At 56.7% G+C, this 23,192-nt stretch overlaps 1 protein-coding gene across 1 annotated transcript in view; it reads right to left on the reverse strand.

Annotated features, from left to right (window-relative positions):
• Positions 1-23,192, reverse strand: part of RNF220 (ring finger protein 220) — a 233,840-nt gene that overhangs the window by 118,722 nt on the left and 91,926 nt on the right. The window contains exon 3 of the mRNA XM_049808212.1: positions 21,245-21,319. Coding sequence (XP_049664169.1) covers positions 21,245-21,319 — 75 coding nt within the window. The remainder of the gene's footprint in view (positions 1-21,244; positions 21,320-23,192) is intronic.

Below are 23,192 nucleotides of genomic sequence, written 5' to 3' on the forward strand. Positions count from 1 at the left end.
CAAGACCAGTGAAAGCAGCCTGCAACATCCATGCAGGCTTCTCTGTCACATCGCCCAGCCCATACAGACAAGTGTACCTACATCTATCTCTTGGGGCCCCAGGGGCTGCCCACCCCAGGGTCTGACACCCTGCCCACAGCTTCGTGTTAGATGTCTCTCAGCTCACTCCTAATGAGCTCATACGTCCACCCAGGACAGCCCAATGCTGCGCAGAGCTCCCGTCTCGTGTCCTGGAAGCAAGACAGCCCCGTTAGTGCAGCACTACGCTCCGTCTCATTAGCACTGCCTCTCACCAGGACTAATTATCCTGCCTGCTAGTTCGTCTCTCTTGCCCAGCGTGGCATGGCCAAGAGGAGGCGTGAGGTCTCCTTGCTGTCCTTGTGCTGGGTCCTCGCCCCAGCGCTGATGGTAACATCGCTGGGACCGCAGCATCCAGTCCCGGATGGCTCCTGGTGAGCTGTGAAACTCGATGCATTGAAATCAGGGATCTGGGGATACGGAGCAGGGACCACCTGCCTCGGCATCTGTAGGAGCTGGTGTCGGGTCAGATGGGAGAGGGCGGCGAGCAGATCTCCATGTGCCAACACACCTTCCCGCTGCCCCCAGTGCTTCTCCAGCCCATTTCAGTTCCACTGCATGAATTAAAAGGCGGTAAGTGACCACCCTAAAGACCTGCGCAGTCTAAATATCATGTCAGATATCAGCGTTACGGATAATTATAAACTGTCTTGAGTGAAGAATGGTGATACTTTACAGTATTGTCATTGCTGTCACTTTGCTTGCAGTGAAGCTCAGCAAAAATGTGGATTTAAAATACTCCTGACGGTGCTGACGGCAGCATCCTGCCACGGTACGGCCCCCTGCAAATGGCTCACCACCCCCATGCAGAATGTGTACCCCACAGCAGAGCACCCCAAATCCTGCCTCCGCATCAGGGGGGTTCAGTAACTGCTAGGGACAAGGCTTGCCCCCTCCTCCCCCTAACTACTGCCTGGCAAAGAGCCCTGGCTACCAAAAATAGCGATGCTATCCCATCCCTCGCAGGGGGCTCTGCAGGGCACCCCTCGGCCGGCACCACCACCCTGCTGATAGCGTTTTGCTTGGGCAAGAAATGGGCTTCTCAACCAAAGGAAACAGGGACTTTTTCATTAGAAAAAACTGACACACACACACCCCCCCCCCCCATTATGTCCCCTTTTTGCTTCTCCAGAAGGGCCGGGGGAAGTCCTGGCTGAGCAAGTCCTACCTCCAAAACCCAGCCCCTGCTGGAAGCCCCAACCCCAGCCCCTCTGACGGTTCCTTGGGGGTCTGCTCTTCTGCGTGGAAGCACATGCCATGTCCCCAGAGGTCCTCAGGGGTCCCCAGGGCTTCTTTTGCTGGTGCCACCATGCTGCCCATCCATCCCAGGGCTGGTGCCACCCTCCCTCTGCTCTGGTCCAGGGGATGCCATGGGTCCATCCCCTCCCCACGGCCACTGCATGGCTGAGCCCCGTCCCCCTCCTCCCGGTGCCGCTTCCCGAGCGCGGCTGGAGGACGTGACGTCAGGGTCCCTTAATGGGCAGCAGTCACCTCGCTTTAATAACAGCTCCCAGAAACAATTGTACATTTACAACCCAGCGAGCGAGCTTGGCACGCTGAGCCCGCTCCCCTTCCAAGGCTTAATTTGATTTTGACATATTGGCTTGAGATTAAAGGGCTCTCATAAAAAAGAAAAAAAAAACAACAAAACACACCAAAAAAAAACCCCAAACACACACACGCATCCAGCCCCCCCACCGCCCCCTTTTCAGGGCTCAAGCAAAAGTGCTAACATTGTAATATTTTAAGTAGAGAAAATCCAAGTGTGCTTTACCCCCTGCTGGCTCTTATGCTGGGCTTATAAAAATTAAGTGGAAACCTACACAGCTGTAGGCTATAAATCCTTTGTCGCTAACACAGCCAGGCCTGGTACCTGCCTCCAAAAAAAAAAAAAAAAAAAAGAAAAAAAAGAAAAGAAATGCAAACTCCAAGAAGCGAGTGGCCGAAAGAGATGCACGGGGCTGGCCAGGCTGGGCAGGCTCGGGGGCAGCCGTCGGGGCCCTGGGGACGTCCCCACAGGCCGGGGGGCCGCGGGGAGGAGGAGCGGGGAAAAGGGGAAGCGCCGGAGCCTCGGGGAGAGCACGGCAAAGCAGTAAGAGCCCTCTCGGCTGAAGATCAATTAGCATCAATTACTGACTTCATTTAATTGTCGTAGAAGATGAATTTGTCATTTTTAGTCTGGAATTAATGGGAGACCTTCAACTTTCCCTTGGCAGCCCCAGCAGGTCACTGAGTATTTTTTTTCTCCTTTTGCACAGGGAAGAAATGTGGCAGCGGGGAGGAGAGGCGAGAGCTGCTGATGCCTCCCAGGTACCCATCCCCATCCATCCCCATCCACCGCCGTCCCACGCACGGCACCGCGGTGGCAGCCAGCCCCGGCAGCTGATCGGCACAAGCAGCACAGGCAGTACCGGTGCCCTGGCCAGCCCTCATGCCATGCCCAGCAGCGCTCCCACCACCACCTTTCCTGTTTTCTCTCTTTTTTTTTTTTTTTTTTGGCACCTTCCACTTTTTCTCCCCTTTCCCGTTTTCTGCCAGAAATTAATTTTGCAGCCGAGGGCTGCGAAGTGTTTACATTTTCCCCGGCAAACAGGCGACAGTAAACAATGAACGCTCGCAGATGAAATTGAATTTATAACTGCATTATGGGGCCAGATAACGCCCTAAAATAATACAACGATAAGAAAATTCGATTTGATTGCCGCCGCGAATCAGCTTGGGCCCATCTGTAGCCGGGGCCTCCCGTAATAATTTTAAATTGGGTTTGTAAACCTTATTTGTCCTTAAATATTTCTGTCATTTTTCATTGCCGGAGACAGATCCTTGGGCGCGAGGTGGCGGATTGGCCCCACCAGAGCCGCAGCAGCGTGCAGGCGGAGGGCCGGCGCGGGTGCCCGGCGTGCCGAGCGGGCGCCGGGGCCAGCGGTGACAGCCGCTTGTCCTATCCATCACTGTGTCGACAGCCAGGGAGGAATCTCAGGGAGAAATTGAGTTTGCCTCACAGGGGACAATTGAACAAATTAATAGACCATTAGCCAAGCGGTGACCTGAGAAATGAGGGTGCTCAGGCTCCCCCCAGGTTTGGGGGGAAGCAAGGGGAGAGACGATGGAAATCCCATGGTTGTCCCTAAGGGAACAGTCCCAGCACTCCAGGATGGGATGGGAGATGTGGGTGGGCGGCCACGCCAGGCGTCTGTCATTGATTGCTTGCAGCCCGACACTGGCTCACCCAAAAATGGCTGTGCCGGTGTGCTGGTGTGCAGATGGCACGGCGGGAGGGATGCAGGGTTTCAGCGGGTGGGAGATGGCAAGAGGGGCTGCGAGGATGATCCACGGTAATACAGAGGGACGGTCAGGCAGTGGTAAAGGGAAAGGTAGGCAGAGGGGGAATAAAAAATCCAGTTCTCTCTTGTTTTGGAGAAATCTCCTACAGAAAGCCATCATAACAGAAGTGCTACATGAAATGGTGCTGCGGTGTGCACGGGACGGCTCCCAGGTCCCCAGGGTGCAGGGGCACAGGGCACCCACCAGTCCCAGTGGGTGACACGCTTGTGGTTACCGCCAGGCAGGACACTGGGCGTCTGCATTGATCCCTGCCTGTCTCAGCCCTCTTCACGTGATGAAGGATGCTGAACCGGGAAAGGGCTGGGCAATTCCTGCATCCCGGCCACCAGCCAGGGCTGCGGGACCTTGTGGAGGGTTGATCCCGGGGAGGACACGGTCCTCCTGCCTCCAAATGCAGCCGGGTGCCCTGTGCAGCATCTCTCCTCTGCAACCTCCCCCAAGCTTGCCTGTATCATAACCATTCATTATCCAAAAGACTATATTTATTAAGTCCCCTGCCAAGGCATTACAGAGTGGTCTGTAACAGAGATTAAAAGGAGAATAAAACACCAACGTGATCTTTTTTCAAGTAAACAAAACGATAAACAGCCTCAGCATTGGCTACCAGAAACACACAAGCCGTGGGAAGGATGCCGAACTGATTGCTGCCACAACACGAACATACTTGTGCCTGCAAACGCCCCACTCTCAGCAGTGGGGCTCAGCCCTGCACACATGCTTCTGCTTGTCCAGCTGCTCCCTGCGCTGAAGACCCGCTTGGTGGGGGAACACCTTCACCCACGCTGTCCCAGGAACCTGCCCTGCACCAGCCCACCTTGGCCGGGATGCTGAGCCCCACGGGAACATCCTGCCCTTCCTCTGCCCCTGCGACTTGTAGCACAGGGACAGCTCAGGGACGCTCCTCTGCTGGTACTAACAGCCTGCTGCAAAGGCATGCATGAACCAGGCGAGGTTGGTGACTGTCCCCAAGCGTGCCAGCCCACCGACCCCCACGGCACCATGGCACTACAGCCCGGGGCAGCAGACGGATGGACCGGCAGCAGTCCTGGTGGCATTTGCCAATGGCTGGGGCAGCAGTGGGACGCAGGGTCTGCAGAGCACAGCATCAGCCCCTGCAGCGCGAGGCTGCTTGGTTCTTATTTTCAAAGGTATTATTTTAAGTCTGTGGAACGAGGTGCTTCACGAAGAGGCACCAGGTTTCCTTTGTCTCTGCTGAAGGTAATCAGGTGCAGATAGGATGTATATTCTGTTAAAACATACACTCACTTCCACTCACCGGTTACCTTTATTCTGAGAGCTGTAAGGGTTTCAATTACCGGATTCTGGGATTTAGTGCCCAGGGCTTTTTGGTGTGCGTTAGATTTATTAGAAGGTTTAGTACCAGCGGAGGATTCACGCATTTACTCCCAGGAGCCCAGCTTCCGTTCACAGACCCTAAATCACGAGCTGAGATGGGCTATTGTCACTTACGACATTAGCATGGTTAACGTACGCGGGGATGATTAATAGTGATATACATGCAGCCTCCTCCTCCTCCCCAAACGCCTCGTCTCTGCCACCTCTGCCCGAGTCAGGGGCTGCGAGGGGCACAGCCAGCGCGCCTGTCTTGGTGGGGAGACCCCTGCCGTAGGTGCTCAACACCACCCCAGCACCAACAATATTACTGCTTTACGCTGTGTTTTATTATTAAGATGAAGTGTTGAAGGCACTTGGGGGGCAGAGGGCTTTCTGCTGAGGCAGAGCTATGGGAACTCCCCGCAGATGCTGGCTGGGAGAAGGGGAAGGTGCGCAAGGGGAAGAAGGTCGCTGGAAGAAGGGGAAGGATGCAGGTTGGCAAAAGCTGTGGAAAAAAATTGTTAATCTAAAAGTAAACCCAACCTTCCCTGGCAGGACCCACCCACTCCTTGCTGGCTCCTTCTTCCCAAAGGACAGCTCAGGTGAAATCTGCCACTGGAAGAAAGAGAAGAGGATGGTGCCTTTACTAAGCAGGGAGCAGCCAAATGAGCCAGCCCCTCTGATCCAAGCAGATCTCCTCTGAAAAATCCCATGGGATTATCCCACCCTTCTGCACAGCTTGCCTCACATCCGCAGGAGCAGATCCACATGTTACGGTCCTCCCTCTTGCGCCCAGAGACCGGCAACAAGGCTAAAACTCATCACACAAGTGGTCTCCCAGCACCTCAGGGATGCGGCAGCCTCTGCATTGTGGGCTCTGCATCTTGCAGTGGCGGGCACCCGAGGCTCGAGGCAAGCCCTCGGCCCTGCTGCACTCTAGGGGAGACACGACCACGCTCCTAACAAGCAAGATCCTGATGGCTTTTGTCCTTTTTCCAATACTGTGTTACTTACATTCCTTCTTTTTTAATTAAAGCAGCCCCAGCTGATTTTACAAGCTTGCCGCTGCTTCTCTCCCAGTCTCTGTGTCTCTCATATGCTTGAGTGCTAGTATTAATTATTAGAGCCAATTTACTGTTTATACTCTGATGTTTTAACTAATTACCACTAATGGCAGACACCAGTGGGCAATCAACTTCATTTAGTTCCCAGTGCAAACCACTCATTACCATCTGAGAGAGGGAAAGCGAGTGCGCGGGAGGGATAAATAAAGACGGAGCTACATGGGCGGGTGGCTGGGACTGGTGGTGAGCTGCAGTGCCGGGGGATGGCTCCTGCTTCCCGGCGCAGCCCCTTCGGCAGGGCTCTGGGGGAGGATTTAAAAGCTCCAGCGTGTGTGGATGGGCAGCAGGGGAAAGCTGCTGCGCACAACTGCTCTGCAGGGGCTGCTGAGATCGCTGGTACTTTGTGCCATGCGCTGAGCCCTGCCTTGTCACCAGGGAAAGACTAAGCCTGAGACAGCTACAGTTACAGGGGAGCAACGTGCCTCTTTCCTTGCATAGTAAATGGCTCCTTTTCCCTCCTGGGTTTCATCTTGGGATTCATCCCTGGGGAAGTGCAGCCCCTGCTCATGTTCTTGACTTGGTGTCATGCCAGATGGAGCCAGGTTTCCTGAGTCCCAGGTGCCTCTGGTGTTAATCCTGCCGTGAGAGGTACAGTGGGTGATGTAAAGTCAAGATGAGCTGGGACTGAAAGGCCCTTGAGCTGGGCTTCCTCCTGTCTGGAGCTGAGCTCTAAGCCTGGGCTAATGAAGCTTGGTCATGGAGCTAATTTAGCTGTTCCTGTGTGTAGTGATGTTGTTGACATCAGCCCTTCCTTAACACGAGTGTATCCCTCAGGCTAGCTCATGTCTCTCTACTTGTTCCCCCTGGAGACCCAGGAAAGCCACCAAGGCACACATTTATTCCCCTGTACCTCAGAACAAGTGCAGGAGCCCACAATGTTAGAAGCACGTAACCTTCAGGTGGTACAACTGTCCTGGCTGTGCTCTTTCCTCTCTGTTTTGGATCAAGAAACAAACACGAAGTGCAGAGAGGGGCCTGCAAGGAGGGACGGTGGAGCGAGATGACTCCACCAGAGCTGGGCTGGTGCCGTGGCTCCAGGAGGAACCTTTGCTGGGCACAGTCCAGAGCAGAGCATGAGGGACTAAGCTCACAGGCATCTCTGGATGTGGCTGAGAAACACCTCTAGAAAAAGCAACGTCCGTATCCATATGCCTCCTATGGCAAGATCTGTTAGCCCTGACCTGGGACAAATCTCTAGCCGACTTCGTTTGTGGTTCTGGGGGTCTGGACTCCTCCAGCCCTGAAGCGTAAACCTTTCCAGGGGACAGACAGAGCTCTAATGACCTGCCAGCTCATTACCAGTAGTGGGAGTCCTGCCCTAACAAAAGGGACCACAGTGTTTTCAGAGTTTACATTCCACCATGTGATTTTAGCACAGTGATGCCACAACAGCTCAGCTGGGAATCCCAAAAGAGGGGCACAAGCCCAGCCGCAGGGATGGGGCTGGGCACCACCTCTCCAAAAGGATCTCCAGCCTTTCTCTTTCTCTTCTTTCCCCACTTCTCTCATTCTTTCATTCCCTGATTTGCTCTGTTGGAATCCTGCTTTTGAAAGGGAGATGGGGGGGTTGGAGACCTGCTCTGCAGTGGTGGGGACGTCGTCGCCTGTCTTGTGGAGGGGGGGGTTATAACTATGCACACATCTGAAATGTAATTGCTGTCAGCTCTCTCCATTCTTGCAGCACGAGGCCTTTAATCTCTCCCACCAGACCCATCGGCCCTGATATTGCAGCTCCAGAAAGGCTGGTTTTATGTACTTTAACCCTGCGACCTTTACAAATCCCATCATTCCAATCAATACGTCTCATTAGCGTTAGGTAAATGTATGGGATGGATGGGGAGCTGTGCTGGGAGGAGCCCGCAGAGGGTGGGGTGGAAAGTGCTCCTGCCTGCTCGCTCTTCGGGGGGGCAGCACAGCCCCACCAGGCTCCCCAAGCTGCTGGGGGCATCCCCCCCCCCCCAAGCATCCTTGCCCCCAAATATCCTTCCCCCCAGACGCACACCTTGGTCCAGCCAGAGAAGGGGGCCAGCTAATGCAGAGCATGAAACAAAGTCCCTGCAAAGCCAACCGCGGAGTCAAGAGCCCAAGCCGTTAACTGGACCAAGCTGTTGGAGTCATTTTCTTCTCTCTCCTTGGGAAGCAGACATATGTTTTACAGCTTTCCCCTATGTCGACTAAATGAAAACATACGGGGCCTGTGGCAGGTGATGGGAAAACAATGTGGGGTGTGCGTGGGGCTGCCTGCCATCCCTGCCCGTCGGGCAGGGGAGCTGCCAAGGAAGGCAGTTACTGCGGATGGCAGGACAAAGCCAAGGAGTGCGGTGTAGAAAGAAAATCTCTGTCACTTCCCATGAAAATGAAGGGCTTAATCCATGGAGAAGTGTGAGTTTACACCAAATGAGGACCTCACCAGCACAGGAACGCTGGCCGCGCCAGGTGGGACTGACCCATGGGTTCACAGGGCATCAGTCAACCAAGGATGCTTCAAAAAAAGGATGGGGCCAATCCTGCCCTTGGGAAGGCTGGAGGCGGGATAGTGTTGCAATCCGGTTTTCGCTGGGGAGGGGGCTCCCTTCCCCCTGGATCAGTGCCTCAGCCAGCAGGGCTGTAAATACTATAACTGCCCATAAAACTACCCAGCTCTCCTCCGAATCCTGCTCAAACGCTTGACTCGGGCGACCCACTGGCAGCAGCAGATCCCACAGGAGCGGGTGTCTCGGGGGCTGCTATTGCTGCAGCACGCCCGGGGTGGGGGCAGCCTGCCCCGCCATGCCTGCCTCCTCGCTCCCCATGCTGCCACCAAGGTGTGGGGTAGCTTCCCGGGGGACCACAGGACGAGTGGCCTCCAGACCTCGGCACTGCCGGCTCACCCGTGCCGTGTTCCTCGCAGCTCCGCACTGTGCCAGATCTGTGTCCCAGAGCTTGAACTGAACTATCCTATGCTTAAGCAAATTCATCTCTGGCAAATGCAGCTCCTCAAAAGGAAAGGAGTTTAAGGTCTTCTCCTCCCAGTGGGGTATGCTGGGGTGCAGGAGGAGGTGAGGGTGCCTTCCTCACCCTCCCCAGGCAGGGCAAGCTTTTTAAGTTGCATCTGGAGCCGGGTTTGGTTTCTGAGCTCTGCTATCCCCATCTGCAGAGCCAGCACGTTACTGCAACAGCACTCAGCCCCGCCGGCTTCGGGCTTACCCCAGCAGTAAAAGCGGCCCGATGAATACAGACTACAAAATATATTTGTATGCATACATCTATTTCTGCAAGAGCCTACAAAAGCAAGGGCTTAAAAACCATGGGCAAGCTCTGCTTTTTCACATTAGTGAGGCTTAATGAAGGTGTTTCCATGAGGTTTAAACTCAGAGCTGGGCCAAATACACCTCTTGCTGGAGTGTGGGACAGCCAAATTTGTCTCTGTGCCAGAGGGGATACGCGGAGCTGGGTATGCGACGTTCCCATGTATGCAGGGTGGTTTGGAGACCCGATTCATGTACTCCCCCCTTCCCAGCACTGGTGCCCAGCCTCCCCATCTCCCTGCTGCTCTGTTTGTCAAGGCTCTTCGGCAAGACCTCAGACTTGTTGACAAGCACTAAACTCCGCGGCGGCATGAAAACCATTTAAGCACTAAGCTCCCCTCGGCTTTAGCAGGATGACTGTGCAGCGCGGGATCTTAGTGCAGCCCCTGGCAGGAGGCAGAAGGAAGGAGAAATGAATAAATCCTCCGGTGGGGCCAATTTCACTCAACCTGACATTGCTCCTCCTGGAATTAAACGGGTGAGTCCTGAGGTGCCTCTCCGGAGCAGTGGGCTGCTCAGCACTGTGCCAGCACCCCTGCCCATCAGTTCCCTGGCCACCAAGCTGGGAGTAGCCATAAAACCTGGGTCTGGTCTGTGATAGGAAAGACCAGTCTGTAGCTTCAGAGTCGTCCTCACCAGCAGAACAACTGTTGGGTCTGATAAAACCCCCGCTGTGCATGTCCCCAGCTCTGCAGTGCACCAGGGTACCTTGCCATGGCTAGGAGCCCCCAACAGAAGGGCACCCACGCACGTGGGGCTCTCGCGGTCTTTCAAGCTTCGGGTTTTTTGCCAACAGTGTGGAGCCAGCAGCAAAGCCTCCCAGGCAGCCGCAGACCCTGAGCAAGCCTTTTGGAGCAGCACTGCCCTCCTCGGCACTGCAGTCCCTGCCCGACCATCCCTACCAGCAGCAGGACATCCCACACAGCCACGGCAAAGGGGAACAGGGCAAGAGGGCGGAAAGCTAACACATCCCCCAGCCGCATGGTTATTGGCAGAGGACAGAGCAGTGGCCTTGCTGCAGGACCCTGTTTAACTTTCTTCGGCTTGTCCGCTGGAGGAAATCTTAGTGGGAGGAGAGTTATTGTAGAGAGAAAGATTGGTGGGTCCAGAGATGCAGGGGACCGCAGCAGCCTTAGATTTTATCTGCGTCTCTGCATGGCCAGACAACCTTGGAATCCCAATCAACAGTTGTTAATAAAACATAGGGGAGAAGCACAAGGGGTTAAAGGCAGAGCACACGCAGGGCTCTGGGGGAGCCTCAATGCTGAGGGCACTCAGTGCTGCCACTGTCTAGTCTAATACTGCCCGGAGCGCGTAAGCTTACCAGCTCCCTTTTCCTTACCCATTGGAAAATCTGCTTTTGGACAGTAATGGAAACAGAAGGAATTCCCAAAGGCCTGGAACTACCCACCCCCAGATCCCTGTCTGCTCCACTGGCTCCTGTGTGCCTGTCTTGTTCCTGTGCTGCACCCCCCGAAGGGCTGGGGCTGATCCTGGCCCTGGGGGAGGTGGGAAGAGGCTGAAGGTAGCTGCAAAGGCAGGAGCAGGATGCTTTCCAGTTTTTCCTTTCACTCCTAGTCTCTCTTGGCAATGTTCAGCCTTCTGGGCTGCTCTTCTGTGTGTGCCCCTCACCCCCACGTGTGGTCTGGATCTGCAGGACCCATTCCTTTACTGCATTTTGCCTGTGCCACTGGGAGCTTCTTTTCCTTGTAAGGAGCTGGGGAAGGAGACGGGGCAGCCCTAAGGCTGGGAAGGGAAGGGAGAGCTGGTTCTGGTCATTACTGGAGAGAGCAAGCAGGTGCTAAAAGCACTGGGACCTCATCCCAGAGCCACCTCTGCCTCCCTGCTGCGCCCTGTTTCCTCCTCACCTCCAGCCATGCAGAAATCTGGCCCTTACTCAGCCCAGAATTTCAGTCCCAGCCATTACAATGACAAGGGTGATAAGAGATTCTTATCACAGTGCTCAGCATCGATTTGAAGCTGAGCCCCTTCCCCGAACTCCTCCTCCTCCTTGCGGCTGCTGGAGCGGCGGTCGGCGCTGCAGAGGAACTCAGCAGCAGGGCATGTTGGAGAGCAAAGATGACAGTTCGGGGTTTGGATCCCTTAGGAGATACGTCCCTCCAGCCTAGCAGCTTCAGGCGTAGCCTTCTGCTGCAGACAAAGCACAGGACAGGAGCCAGGACGCCTGGGCTTCTTCCTGCCACCCATCTGCTGGGAGACCTGCTCCGGGTCCCCAGGCTCCAGGAGGGACAATGCAGCTCTGCATCCCTGGAGGGCACTGTGAGCCTCCATCCAGGGGGACCTGGGCAAAGGGGTATGGCCTCCCTGCTGAGACAGGAGCTTGTTCTCCTACTTGTGCTCAGGGGAAGAAAGGAGAAGGTCCCACTGACCCCACAAGAGTGACGGGGAGCAGCCTGCCGTCCTGGATCCCAAGCCTGGGACTCACTGCCCCCTTGTTTTACTCCACCTCTCCAAAGAGCTCTCACTTTCTACAGCTCAGCATGGCCTGCCTCCACTCTGACCTTCCTTCCTCCCCACCGATCCTACCCACGCGCCTATGCTTGATGGGGACAGATCCTGCCCTCCCACGATTGCCTGATGGGGACAGCGCTTGGGAAGGAGACACTTCCCACTGGCAGAGCCAGGGGCTCCCAAGCTGGACCTGGTGTCTGTGAGCCCCGGTCACAACACAACAGCCAGCATCCCGCCTGGTGTCACTGCAAGCTGCTGTCCCCTCTCCTGCAGGGAGGCTGTCTGGGCGTCTTTCATGAGGAAGCAGAGAGTGCACACAAGTTTCAGTGAGGTTAGGGCTGATTTAGCACAGCTGCCCAGTTTCTCAATCTCTCCCTGCAGCCACTGCCTCCACCATTTACAAAACTCAGTTCCTTTCACCAGCCTCAAAACACGGCCAGGTCGCTGCTTGGGGCAGTCCTCGGAGACCCACCTCAGCCCAGACTTTCACCTTTCAGTTTCCCCCTTCTCAGCTCCGGGATGGCCAGCGGGATGTTGTGTGCCCGAGAGGGAAAGCAGAGGACCTGGCAGCACAACTGCCTGCACTGAGGCTGCCCGGGGCAGTTGGCACTGCAGCTCCCCAATTCTTGGGGGCGCCTTGGCTCAAATGCACGCACCCACTCTTTGCAGCACACCTGCAAAGGCAGAGCAGGACCTCAGCCACCAGTGGGGAAACTGAGGCACAGGCGGGTTGTGGGCTCGCACGGCCGCACGGCAGAGCTACCGAGAGGACTGAGATGTCCTGGTCTGGAGCTGCCCGAGGAACCTCGGCCCCTATAGAAGCCTTGAAGCCCCAGCAGCTCTGGCTATGCAGATGTTGCAAGTCCTCCCTTTCCTCCCAGAACCGTCTCTGGGAAGAGCAGAAGCGCAAGGCAGTGGCAGGGGAAGCATCCGAACAATCAGGGCTTGTGCAGAGACGAAGAAAGGCCCTTCTTGTCGGCGGGTGCAGTTGGGGTGAGCCCGGGGGCATCGCAGGATGGCACCCCAGGTACCCCAGCTGTGCCGACTCTCCAGCCCAACAGAGAGGGGGGCTGTTGTGGGCCCAGCCCCGGCACAGGGTGTCACCGCCTGCCTTGGTGAGCGGGGACGCTCTCTCTTTGTGCCTGCTGGTTTCTGCTCTGCTGACCCGCTTTGCTCCCTCCGCCGGTGCCATCCATCAGCTCTGGCAGCCCTGTCAATTCCAGGGCTCCGTGATGCCATTCCCCACGGGAAAAAGCACTTTGTTTTTTTTAAGGGAAAGGAGAAGTATCTTCCCTCCCGGAAAGCTGCTATGCTCCCTTCCTTCTCTCCTCAGAGACACCTAATGCTCAACCCAGCCCAGGGACAGGGGCACAGCGTGTGCCTGGGCTTTTCACTCAGCCCAGCCCCAGCCTCCCAGCCGGCTGCCAGGGGCCAGAAGGGCTGCGGTACCTGCAGTGTCCCCGGCCAGATGTGCAATGCCCCTGGGGCAGATGTGCTCCGGCTCCCAGCCTACCCCCGGGCCCTTGCTATTGCAGGTACCAGGCAGGCGGTGGCAGCCTGACTCGCAGCCCGCAGGTCCGGCAGGCAGGTCCGGAGGGTGAGCGGCCGTGCCAAGCTGGCAGGAGCCGGGGGAAATCAGCCCGGCGATGGCCAAACCCGCCCGGCCCTTTGCACGGTGCCTTATCGGGGCTGGCTGCAGCAGCAGCAGCAGCAGCTCGGGGAAGGCGTTATTGCAAACGTCCCACGTCCTGCTCGCCAGCCTGGCTGGCAGCGGTGGGGACGAGCCAGGGATGCCAGGGCAGCTGCCAGCTGGGTCAGGCGCCGGAGGATGGCACTCCGGCCGGGATGAGGATGGGGCAGGGCGCGTTCACACCTCCGTCCCCGAAAGCCCCTCTCTAGGAGGTGGTGGGTTTGAAGCATGCGCTGGCAGGGTGAAAACCTCCAGCAACGCTCCGCGACCGAGTGCTTGCCATGAGGCTGCAGCGCTGGAGACTACCTATAGCTGAGCGGTAGGAAAAAGCAGGATCCTGTGAGCAGCCATCATCCCTTCCTCCCTGCCTCCCTGGGCTAGGGTCAGTCCCACAGCGCTGGACGTTGCCCCAGCTCTCCCCAGCCCCAACTCGCTGTCCCGAGGTGCAGATGTGGGGCAGGGTACCCGACCGTTATCAGGGCTTTCTGCCTCTGCCCCTGCAATCCCACCTCAGCAGCAGAAACATCTGCCTCACCTCTTCAATCAATACTTAGCTCTTAATAGTCCTGACAATTCGCAAGAAAACAGGGGCATTAAACGTTAATTATATCTATTTGGATTCAAAAAATTTTATTACTTGAGTTAATTATAGCTGGAGTCGTAAAAAGGTGCAGAGCAAGAGGCACTGCTGCTCCCTGGGGCGAACAGGGCTGAGCACCCCCAGCCATCCCGAGCCTTTGGCCGGGCAAGGCTGGAGGAATGTACCCGCCATGAGCACGGCCGCCTGCCCGGCACACGGCCGGACCCTGTCCCTCGGGAAGGGGCCGCCATGGGAAGGGGCTGCACGGGGGCCAGGCCGGCAGGGGGGTGCAGAGCCGGCGGCGGGGTCTCGGGGCGCACGGCAGGTACTCGCTTAGCTGTTGCGCTGGCAGGACCTGGCCTGCCCCAGCCTGTGGGCTTCTAATTTACTGCTTTCCTTTTACCGTAAAACTGAAAGGGGAAGGTGCACCCTTTAATCACTGCCTCCGGGGCCCCGCCTGAAACCACACAGAGACCGAGCGAAGGCTAGGAGTTAATGCTCCTTCCGACACCTTTTTATGATTCATGGGCCTGACCTTGAGCCATAAACCGCTCAACCTCCCCGCCACACTGGCAGTATTTACAGCCTGCAGGGGCCACTGCACGCAGCCACCGATGCAGATCCGCAGCCGGGGCCGCGCACGCCAGCACAGGTACGCAGCCGGGGATGCAACAGGTACGCAGCCGGAGATGCGCGGGCTGGGACGGCTACGTGGCCCGGGGATGCCCACGCAGGTGGGCACCTGTGGACGGATCCTAACGCAGCACTCGGAGATGGAGATGCACGTAGTGCACTAATGAATCCATGTTTATGCACACCCATACATGCACACAGAGGCGTGCACAGGTAAATGCGCTAAGACGCCCTCACCGGGATGCACCTGCAGATTGCACATAACAAGCACGTTTGCATGCAGGGAGGTGTGCACCCACATGCCTGCTGGCTGGGCATTTGCCCCCAAACTCTGGACCATAGTGGGGGGCTTTCCGCTTGTCGCAGCAGGGCAGAGGGCCGAGCGCCGTGGCCGTGGGCATGGCCCCACGGACACCCCAGCCCCGCCCGCAGCATCCTGCAGCGTGGGTCCCGCTCCCCTGCTGACACACGAAGCACCTTGGTGGCACTGTGGAGGCAGATCTGGGCGTCACGGTCTGTCCCGCTGCATCCCACTGGCCAGGTAGCCCCAGGTCTTGTTCCACAGGTGAGATCCATGAAAGCCTACGCTGGTCCAAATTGGAGCAGGGTAAGGTTAAAGCAAAGGGTGTCCCTCTGGGTAGGCTTCAGACCAGCCAGCTCCTCTCTTTATGCCTCAGTTTCCCCACAGCTGCAGCAGGAAAAATAAACCTGACCCATCAGGTTTGCATGGAGTCGGGAGGCCAAGCTCGTTAATGTTTGCAAAGTGGGTTTGGCTCCTGTGATAGAGCAAGCCAGAAATGTGAAGGTCATTATTATTAGCAGGATTAAAGCAATTTAACCTAGAGTGAGGGGGTACAGGTGAATGTAGCAGCTGCACCGCGCTCAGCAACAAATCGCACACATGCACAACCTCAAAATAGTGATGACTGCTACAGTTATGGCTCATTTTAGAAACACTGGGCAGAGCTAGGGGCTTGCCAGAGTGCCCTCTAACACTTCTACCCAAAAAATACCCTCCCCGAAGGCAGACGGGGCTGAGGTAGGCTGTTCCCAGAAACATCCCGAGCCCCTGTGAGCTGTCAGTGCCCACTCAGCACCTGCACAAATCTCGCGGCACGGGCCCACATGCATCACTTGCCAGCACAGAAGTCCTCACACACAGCCCACCTTGTCCTCGCCAGGACCAGGACCTTTTCCTCTGCCCCCCTCAGGGGACCACAGCACTGGCGAACTTGCCCAGAACAAAAATCTCCGTTTTTTTTTTTTAAGTTTACAGGTTGTCAAATTTCTTCTTTCCTCCTTAAAAAACAAAAGAGGGAAGAAACACCCTTATCTCAGAAAGCAGAGTTCAGGAAAAAGCTACTGGTCTTTTGGACTCAGTGAGTCCCCATTGGTAGCCTCACTTGTCACGGAGAATTTATCAGCCAAACACAGCGCTGGTATAATGCACCATATAACTAGTGCATAAACAAACTTCAGCATGATAAATGCCCTGCTTTGAAGCCATAAAGTTATTAGCTAGTGGCTGTTAGCTACTGCTTAGCATGGGACACGCTCCTTCCGTTAACCCCTGGATGCCCCATCCGTGCTCAGAAGCCCAGGGAGATCTCCGGAGGGCACGTCCCTGCAGCGGGAAAGCACGGAGGGATCTGGCGGGCAGGGATACTTCTGCTGGCGCTTATCTGTGCGCGCTGTACCCGCTGTGAGGACTGCGGGAGGGAAATGCTTGCTGGGAATGGGGCTCTAAAGGCTGGCAACCCCTCGCTGTCCTATCTGAGACCTTCAACGGCTCCTCTCCTTCACCTCTGCCCCCCAAGAGGCAAACGCAGAGGGGAGCAGGGCCAGGGCGGTTACATACGTGCCCACGGCTCAGACCCTCCTGCGCTGTACCCGTTTCAGAGATGGGCTCAGATGGGGCTGGAGTAGGGCAGTCACCCCTCCAGCGCCCAGGCCACCTCCTTTAGATGAAGTACTGCTGAGGACTCTGAAGCAAAAGCCCTAAATTTTCCTGGCAGCAGGCAGGCAGTGAGCTCCAGTGAGGTGTTGAGAGTTCCCTCTGCTGCCTGCAGCGCATGGCTGCCTGAAGCTCCTGACAAGCGCAGCCTCACCGGAGGCGAGGAGACGCTGGAGAAGCACAGCCATGTCCCAGGGCCAGCATCGCTGGCCATGAGCCACTCAGCTAGAGATGCCTAACCAGCATCAGCAGAGCCAGCAGCCAGCAGGGCCAGGGCTCCTGCCAACACCGGACCTGGGGAGCGCCCTCCACTGTGCAGGGCCAGGCTGTGACACCCATCAAGGTCCTTTGGTCCCTCAGGCCACCTCCTGTCCCCGTCCCACACTTGGATACTGGACCAAGGCAGGGAGCTGGGCGTGCTGGGGATGGCAGCAGGTCTCTGGCACTCAGCCCAAGGCGTGGACAGGGTTACACAGCAGCGTGGCAACTTGTTCGCCACGCAGCCCGGAGCCCCAGAGCCGTAGAGTGAGATGCTGGTGGCCAGGGGCTAACTCCTGTCCCTCTCCCAGTAAAACCACCCCTGCAAGGAGGCAGGAGATGTCTCAGCAGGGCCAGCCGGGGGGCAGTGGGACTCGGGGCTGCCTCAGCGCCTGTTCCTCATTAGAAGCCCAGTGTTGAAGAAACTCATAATTAGAGCCCTGAGTATTAATTAATCTCCATGACCCTCCTCTCATTCTCCTTCCCCTGCTCCCACGGCTCAGGAGGTCAGCCTGGATTATTAACACATGCAAGTAGAGGATGGCAAGCTCACCGAGTGGGTTGGCAGACCCTGGGCCATGTCCCCATGTTCAGAGCAGCTGAAGGTGCCCTGTCCCTCCCCTGCCTCCTCTCTCTTGTCACTGGGCTTGGTTGGGGACACGTCTCACTCACCTGGGCACAGTCAGCACTTCGGGGACAGCACTTAAATGAGCTGAAACAACCCAGAATGAGCAGAGCGGCTTTTATGCTAACTCTGCTTGCACAATCCCTTGCGGAGTGGCTGAGGGCAGACCCCTGCATCCCAGGGGCCAGGTTGAACCTCACTGGAGACAACCTACCCTTGGAGACCTCCCAGCACGATGGAGTGCAGAGCAGCCAGCCCAGCCCAAAACCACCATGGAAAGGTCTTTGAGCACCCCGTCGCTGCTCATCCAGACCTTGCTTGGGTCTTTTAGGAGACTCAGCACTACAAAGGCAGCCCTGGGGCATGGAGAGGACACGGAGACCTTTTGTGCAGCGTGGTCCATCACAGGGCTGTCCATGCAGACTCAGCCATTTGGGACATGGACACGGCTCCTGGGAAGGCCATGCTTTCTGGCAAGACGCTGCTCAGGCGCAACCTGAGAACTGATGTGCTGCAGAGAGCTGCCACGGAGCAAGAAAACAAGATATGAAATAAATCCAAACTTTTCTGACTCCCTGGTAACCACCAATTGCTTCCCTCATCTGATTTTTTCCCCTTTTCTGCTGCAGCAATAAAAAGGGGAAAATCAACATCCAAATGATCTTGTTTATGGCGACTAAATAAGCTGCATGTGCTTAATCCGTTAGAGTTTAATGAATTTACGACTTGCTTTGGAATTTGACAAGGGCTGTAAAAGAGTAATTAACATTTATCAGTGTGTTTTTTACACACACCCCGCCCTCCTCCTGTCTCCCTTCCCTCCTCCTGCCGCCTGTCGCGAAGCAGCACTGGGTATCGGGGGGAATATAAAAGTGATCAATTAATTCTTAATAATCTCAGGGAAAGATTGTAGAGTCGCAGTATGAACTCAGGGAGTGTCAATAAACGTGCCAAAGGTTGGTCCCCGGCTTTCTGGCACTGCTGCAGAGGAATGTGGGCGGCCAGGGAGGGGAGGGGGCTGCGAGGGCGGCGCTTTGGTGGACCAGCCCTGCACCCCTTTCCTTCTCTGTCACACTCCTCCGGCCTCCCGAGCAGCTTTCTGTCACCGACACAGTGGCCTCTGGGACAGGAGGAGAGTGAGCAGGGGGCTGGTGGCAAGTGGGGTCCCCATCTAACGCAGCAGCGGTGGTGATTTGGAAACGCAACCCCAGTTGCTACCTGTGCCAGCCAATAGCTCTGTCCTGATAGACCTGAACCTGCTGAGAGCGACCCCAAATCCTCACCAGCATGACCGTGGAGCAGCTGAACATTTGCTTAGATGGAGAGTGCAGCCAATGGCACTGGCACCTGCGCCGCCCCTGCTGTCACTCGGCACAGGCGGCCGCCGCTGTTTCAGCTCTATTAGACACGAGGGGATGTCAGTGCTGACCCCCGAGATGAGCGAGGGGGGCTGACACCTCGCTTGGGTCTGGCCCTCCCAGTTGCTCAGCTGTGGTGGAGCAGGGCTGCAAGCAGAGATGCAATTCCGAGGCTGCAAGGGGACAAGCCCAGCCTTCCCTGCCACCGGTCCTGGGGCTGGCTGAATGTGACCTAAGAATCCCAGGGGATTTCCATGCTGGGAGCCCAGAGTGCCCTGCCCTGGGCCACCTCCCTTGGCAGCCCTGGGGAGCAAAACCAGAAGGAGCCACAGCTATCACCTTCCCGGTTGGTAGGACACGTCCCCTGCCGCAGTGACCGCAGCATCCTGCCCCCAGCAGTGGCCTTTGCAGGCACGTGGTGCGACCGGGGCGTGGGGAAGCCTGGATGCCTGGGCATCCATGGGGGAAGAGAGCTCAGGGTCAGTGCTCCTGGGGGGGGCAGCAGGCTCTGCGGAGGAGACAGAGAAGCATCTGGGCTCGGCTGTGGGGCAGAGGGTCCTGGAGACCCACAAACAAAAGCTCAGGATGATAAATCCTCAGAGGTTTGAGACTGTCCGGGGATCTGCTCTGGACAGAAACAAATTCTCCCTGTCGAACATAATGGCCCAGAAATAAGCAATGAGGCAGGGATGGACAGGGCTGGACCCAGGGGGGTCTGGAAAATCTCCGCCCAGCCCCACACTGAGCACCGGTGAGGGTGGGAGGTGGGGGCAGTGATACCCTCCAGCCAGGCTGGGACCCCCACACTGGGCACCCACCCACCAGCTGGATGGGGCAGACTTGGGATTTCTTGCCTGGTGGGAGTTATTGAAGCCAGCCCGAAGGAGGACGAGTGCAGGACAGGCAGGGAAGAGAAGGGGAAAGTAACAGTACGAACTTGCCTTCATTTTACCTGAACTACAGTTTGGATGGCATGGGCTGCGGGCTTGGGCAGGGAGCAGAGCCTGGTGGGGAGCGGGGCTGAGCCCCCATGCAGGGCAAGGAGGTGAGGGAGGGGGGCTGTGGCAGAGGCACTCTGCATGGCCAAATTATGGGAAAGCACCAGCTCCCAGCAGCCTCCAAGTGAGGGTCTCCAACCTTGGACAGGCTTTTAGTGCCAGGGGCTGCGCAAAAGCCTGCCCATCCTGCACACGTGCATCTCGGAGGGAGAAATGGAGGCACAGGGAGGGATTTCAGGCCACCAGGACAGGGCCCAGCACACCAGCATCTGCTCCGCTCACTAGGCAGCAGGTCTGGGTCTCCACTGCATGAGTGCTGCAGCAACATCCATGGCCAAGGCTCCCACAAGCACTTGGGGCCACTCGCCGGTGCCAGCTGCCCTGCCTCGTGCTCAGAGGACAGCGCTCCTGCGGCGCTCTGCGTTGCCATCCAGGCTCCACCACAGCCCCCCTGCGTGACCTCAGGATCCCTCCTCTGCCGCAGAGGAGAGGACGCTGCGGGGCGGTGAGGGGGCAGAGGGGGGTCTGCGCTTCCCCCTGCCTGCGCTGGCTCAGCCGCTCCCACGTCAGCCTGTCTAAACAGCACCTCCTCCCGCAGAGACCTCGCGCTGGGGGTCGGCAGCTCAGCGTCTCTGGGATTTGTCACGGTATCGCCAGAGTTATCAAAAAGCAGCTTGGACCAGGCACCCCAAAGGGTTGGGTCAACCAGACCCAACATCATCCAGCTGCCAGGAAAGCAGCCTCCGGGGCTGAGGACACGGATGGGACTCTGGTGGCATGGGCCGGTCCTCCCTGCCCACCGGCACCCTGGCTCACACCAGGCACGTGGCTTCACCTCCGTGCAAGGCTGGAACCTCCCCGCCTCACGCCGGCGTGCGAGGCAGCGCTCGTTAGTGAAGGAGCACGGCTGCGATGGGGCGATGCTTGGCCAATGCTTGCTGCTTTGCAACGGCACTAATGGATCGGAGACAGCCCAGCCATGCCCCCACCTCGCTCTGCTCGGGCGCTGCTGACGGTCGTAACAAAGAGCATTTATCCAGCTGCATTCCCAGTTTCTCCCTCTTTCCATTTCCCTTTTCTGTCGCTCAGGTGTGACAATTTTAATACCCATAAATAATAAGGTGGATGGCAACCATAACAGTACGTGCAGCCCTGTGTCAGCTTTTCTCCGTCTGTGGGAGATGGCAGAAGGGCTAGAAGGAGTTAAAAGGAGACTCCCAGGCCCCCTAAGCATCTTGCCCAGGGTCTTAAGCCCATAAGCAGTGGTGCTAAGGATGATTTTAAGCCATGATTATAAGAAATCTATTGATCTTTTGGACTCTATAATGACAGATTAACCATTTTAATAAAACACCTATTAATCATGCATTAACCCTTCTCGGCTATTTGTACATTGAATACCAAATTGACAAGGGCATTGGGATTTCTAGGAGGCTTTTTGGAGGGGGAGGGAGGGGAGGTTTATTTAGATAACAACAACAACAAGAAAAAAATAATGCAAACTTACAGAGGGGGAGAGTTAAAATCATACGATGAGTGGCAGTTGCAGACGCCTGGGGCCCTCTTTGGTTGTCGCTTCTATCTGGCAATCAATTGACAAGAAATTGAGATTATGAAACATTGCGCCTGTGATCAAAGGAGGTGGGCATCCTTCCCCCATCCGAGGCCAAATCTCCACTCCCCCACAGGAACCAACGTCAGCGAACATCAGCGATTTGGCCTTTGGCAGGTACCAGACAATGCCGACACAAATTTTAGCGTGAACATGTCCACCAGCCCCACGGGTCTTTATGGCAAACTCTGAGCAAGGATGCAACATCCTAAAGGTGTATCCTACCAGAGCATCTAATGCCCGTGATTTTTTTGGAGACACTTGCCTCTGAGATCGAGTCATCCAGAGAAGCAGAGGAAAAAGAAGGGGAAATGAGGAAAGCAAACACCCCACCAGCTCAGGACAGCTGGGAATGGGCACAGGCTGCTCAGCCCTTCTCCCTGCCAGCCCTAGAAACCCACAGCATCGGCGTGGGATGGTCCGGCTTGCGGACCCGGACCAGCACAGCCCTGGGGCCTCTTGTGTAAGCGCTGGGGAGGGGGCAGGCACCGCTTCCTCCTGCCCCGGCCGTTGCAGCCTCAGAAACCACCAAGTCCCCGGTGCATTAGGAACTGCCTAGAGGCCGGAGCTTCCTGCAGGTGCCCTGCGCTCATGAATCACACCTTGTCAGGGCTTGGGGTGCCCAACGGCCGGGCAACGGCCGAGATGCTCGGGGAGCCCTGCCCCGGGGTGCACCCACCTCCCCACCACACCATCCCGGCCAGGCGAGGGTTAAGCAGGCATTAATCACACTGTTTGAGAGACGTTTCAAAGCCTCTTCCAAATATTATAAAAAATGTCTTTAATCATCTAATAGCGTGAACTCCGCTCATGATGGATGGAGAGAAGTCGCCTCTCTCCTCCTGATCCTAACAGATGAGGCTGAAGAGCTGCTGCTCCGGGGGGGGGGGGGGGGGAAGTTGGGGAGGGGGCTGGGGAAAGAGAAGGACATTTCTCAACCTCCCACCAGAGCAGTTATAAATATGAGGTCATACAGCAAGAGATGATAACGCATTAAGGGCTCTTGAGATATTAGTCTGTCAGCCTCGTTAGACACAGCCTATTTGGGGCTGACTGCATAATTAGAGGCTGGGGTACCCATAACTCATTGGTGTTTATGTGGTAGGAAGGGGCTACACTCACCATCACCCTCAGCACTCTGAGAAGTCATCTTCAGCAGGCATCAAATCCCACTCCCTGCTGCAAAAATAATCCTCTTCCCCCCAGAAACAACTGCTCCCGCTCCCCACCTCCTGCCCTTCCCGCAGCCCTCAGCCCACTGCATGCTCAGGGCAGCCACCCTTGTCTCCCGTCCTCTGCGGGTGGGAAATGGGGTTACGGAGGTGAATGACTTGCTCAAGGTGCCTCAAGGTAGTTTGTGACCAAGCAGAGAAGTCCTGGCTCCCAGTCCCCCTGCCCATGGGATGACTTGCTGGGCAACAGCCCATGCTCTGCCCTGCCAGGGACCGTGTCCCCTGAGGACTCCCAGGCAGCCTCCACAGCAGGTTTAGCCCTCCTGCACTCTTCTGCCTTTCCAGGGAATAGCTCCAAGTTGGGCTGGAAATACCCTGGGGAGGTGGATGTACTTGGACAATGATGGTCTTGGGGAAGCCTGAGCAGAAATGAGTCCAAGGAAAGGCAAAAATATGCAAGCATCCCAGGACAGCTTGTCAATCCTGCCCTGCTGTGAGCATCGCCCCCGCCCGACCTGCTGTCCCTCACCTGCAATATGCACCAGGGACCCCTTTCTAGCCCAGGGTGCTGCCCTGAGTGGGCAATCTCCAAAAGACAGGGCAGAGCCCTCCCAGTGCTGCTGCACCCAGCCTTCTGGGCGCTGCTGGTCTGCCCCACGGGCTGGGGGGCA

This window comes from Accipiter gentilis, chromosome 8, assembly GCF_929443795.1.
Source record: "Accipiter gentilis chromosome 8, bAccGen1.1, whole genome shotgun sequence".
NCBI classification, from domain to species: Eukaryota; Metazoa; Chordata; class Aves; order Accipitriformes; family Accipitridae; genus Astur; species Astur gentilis.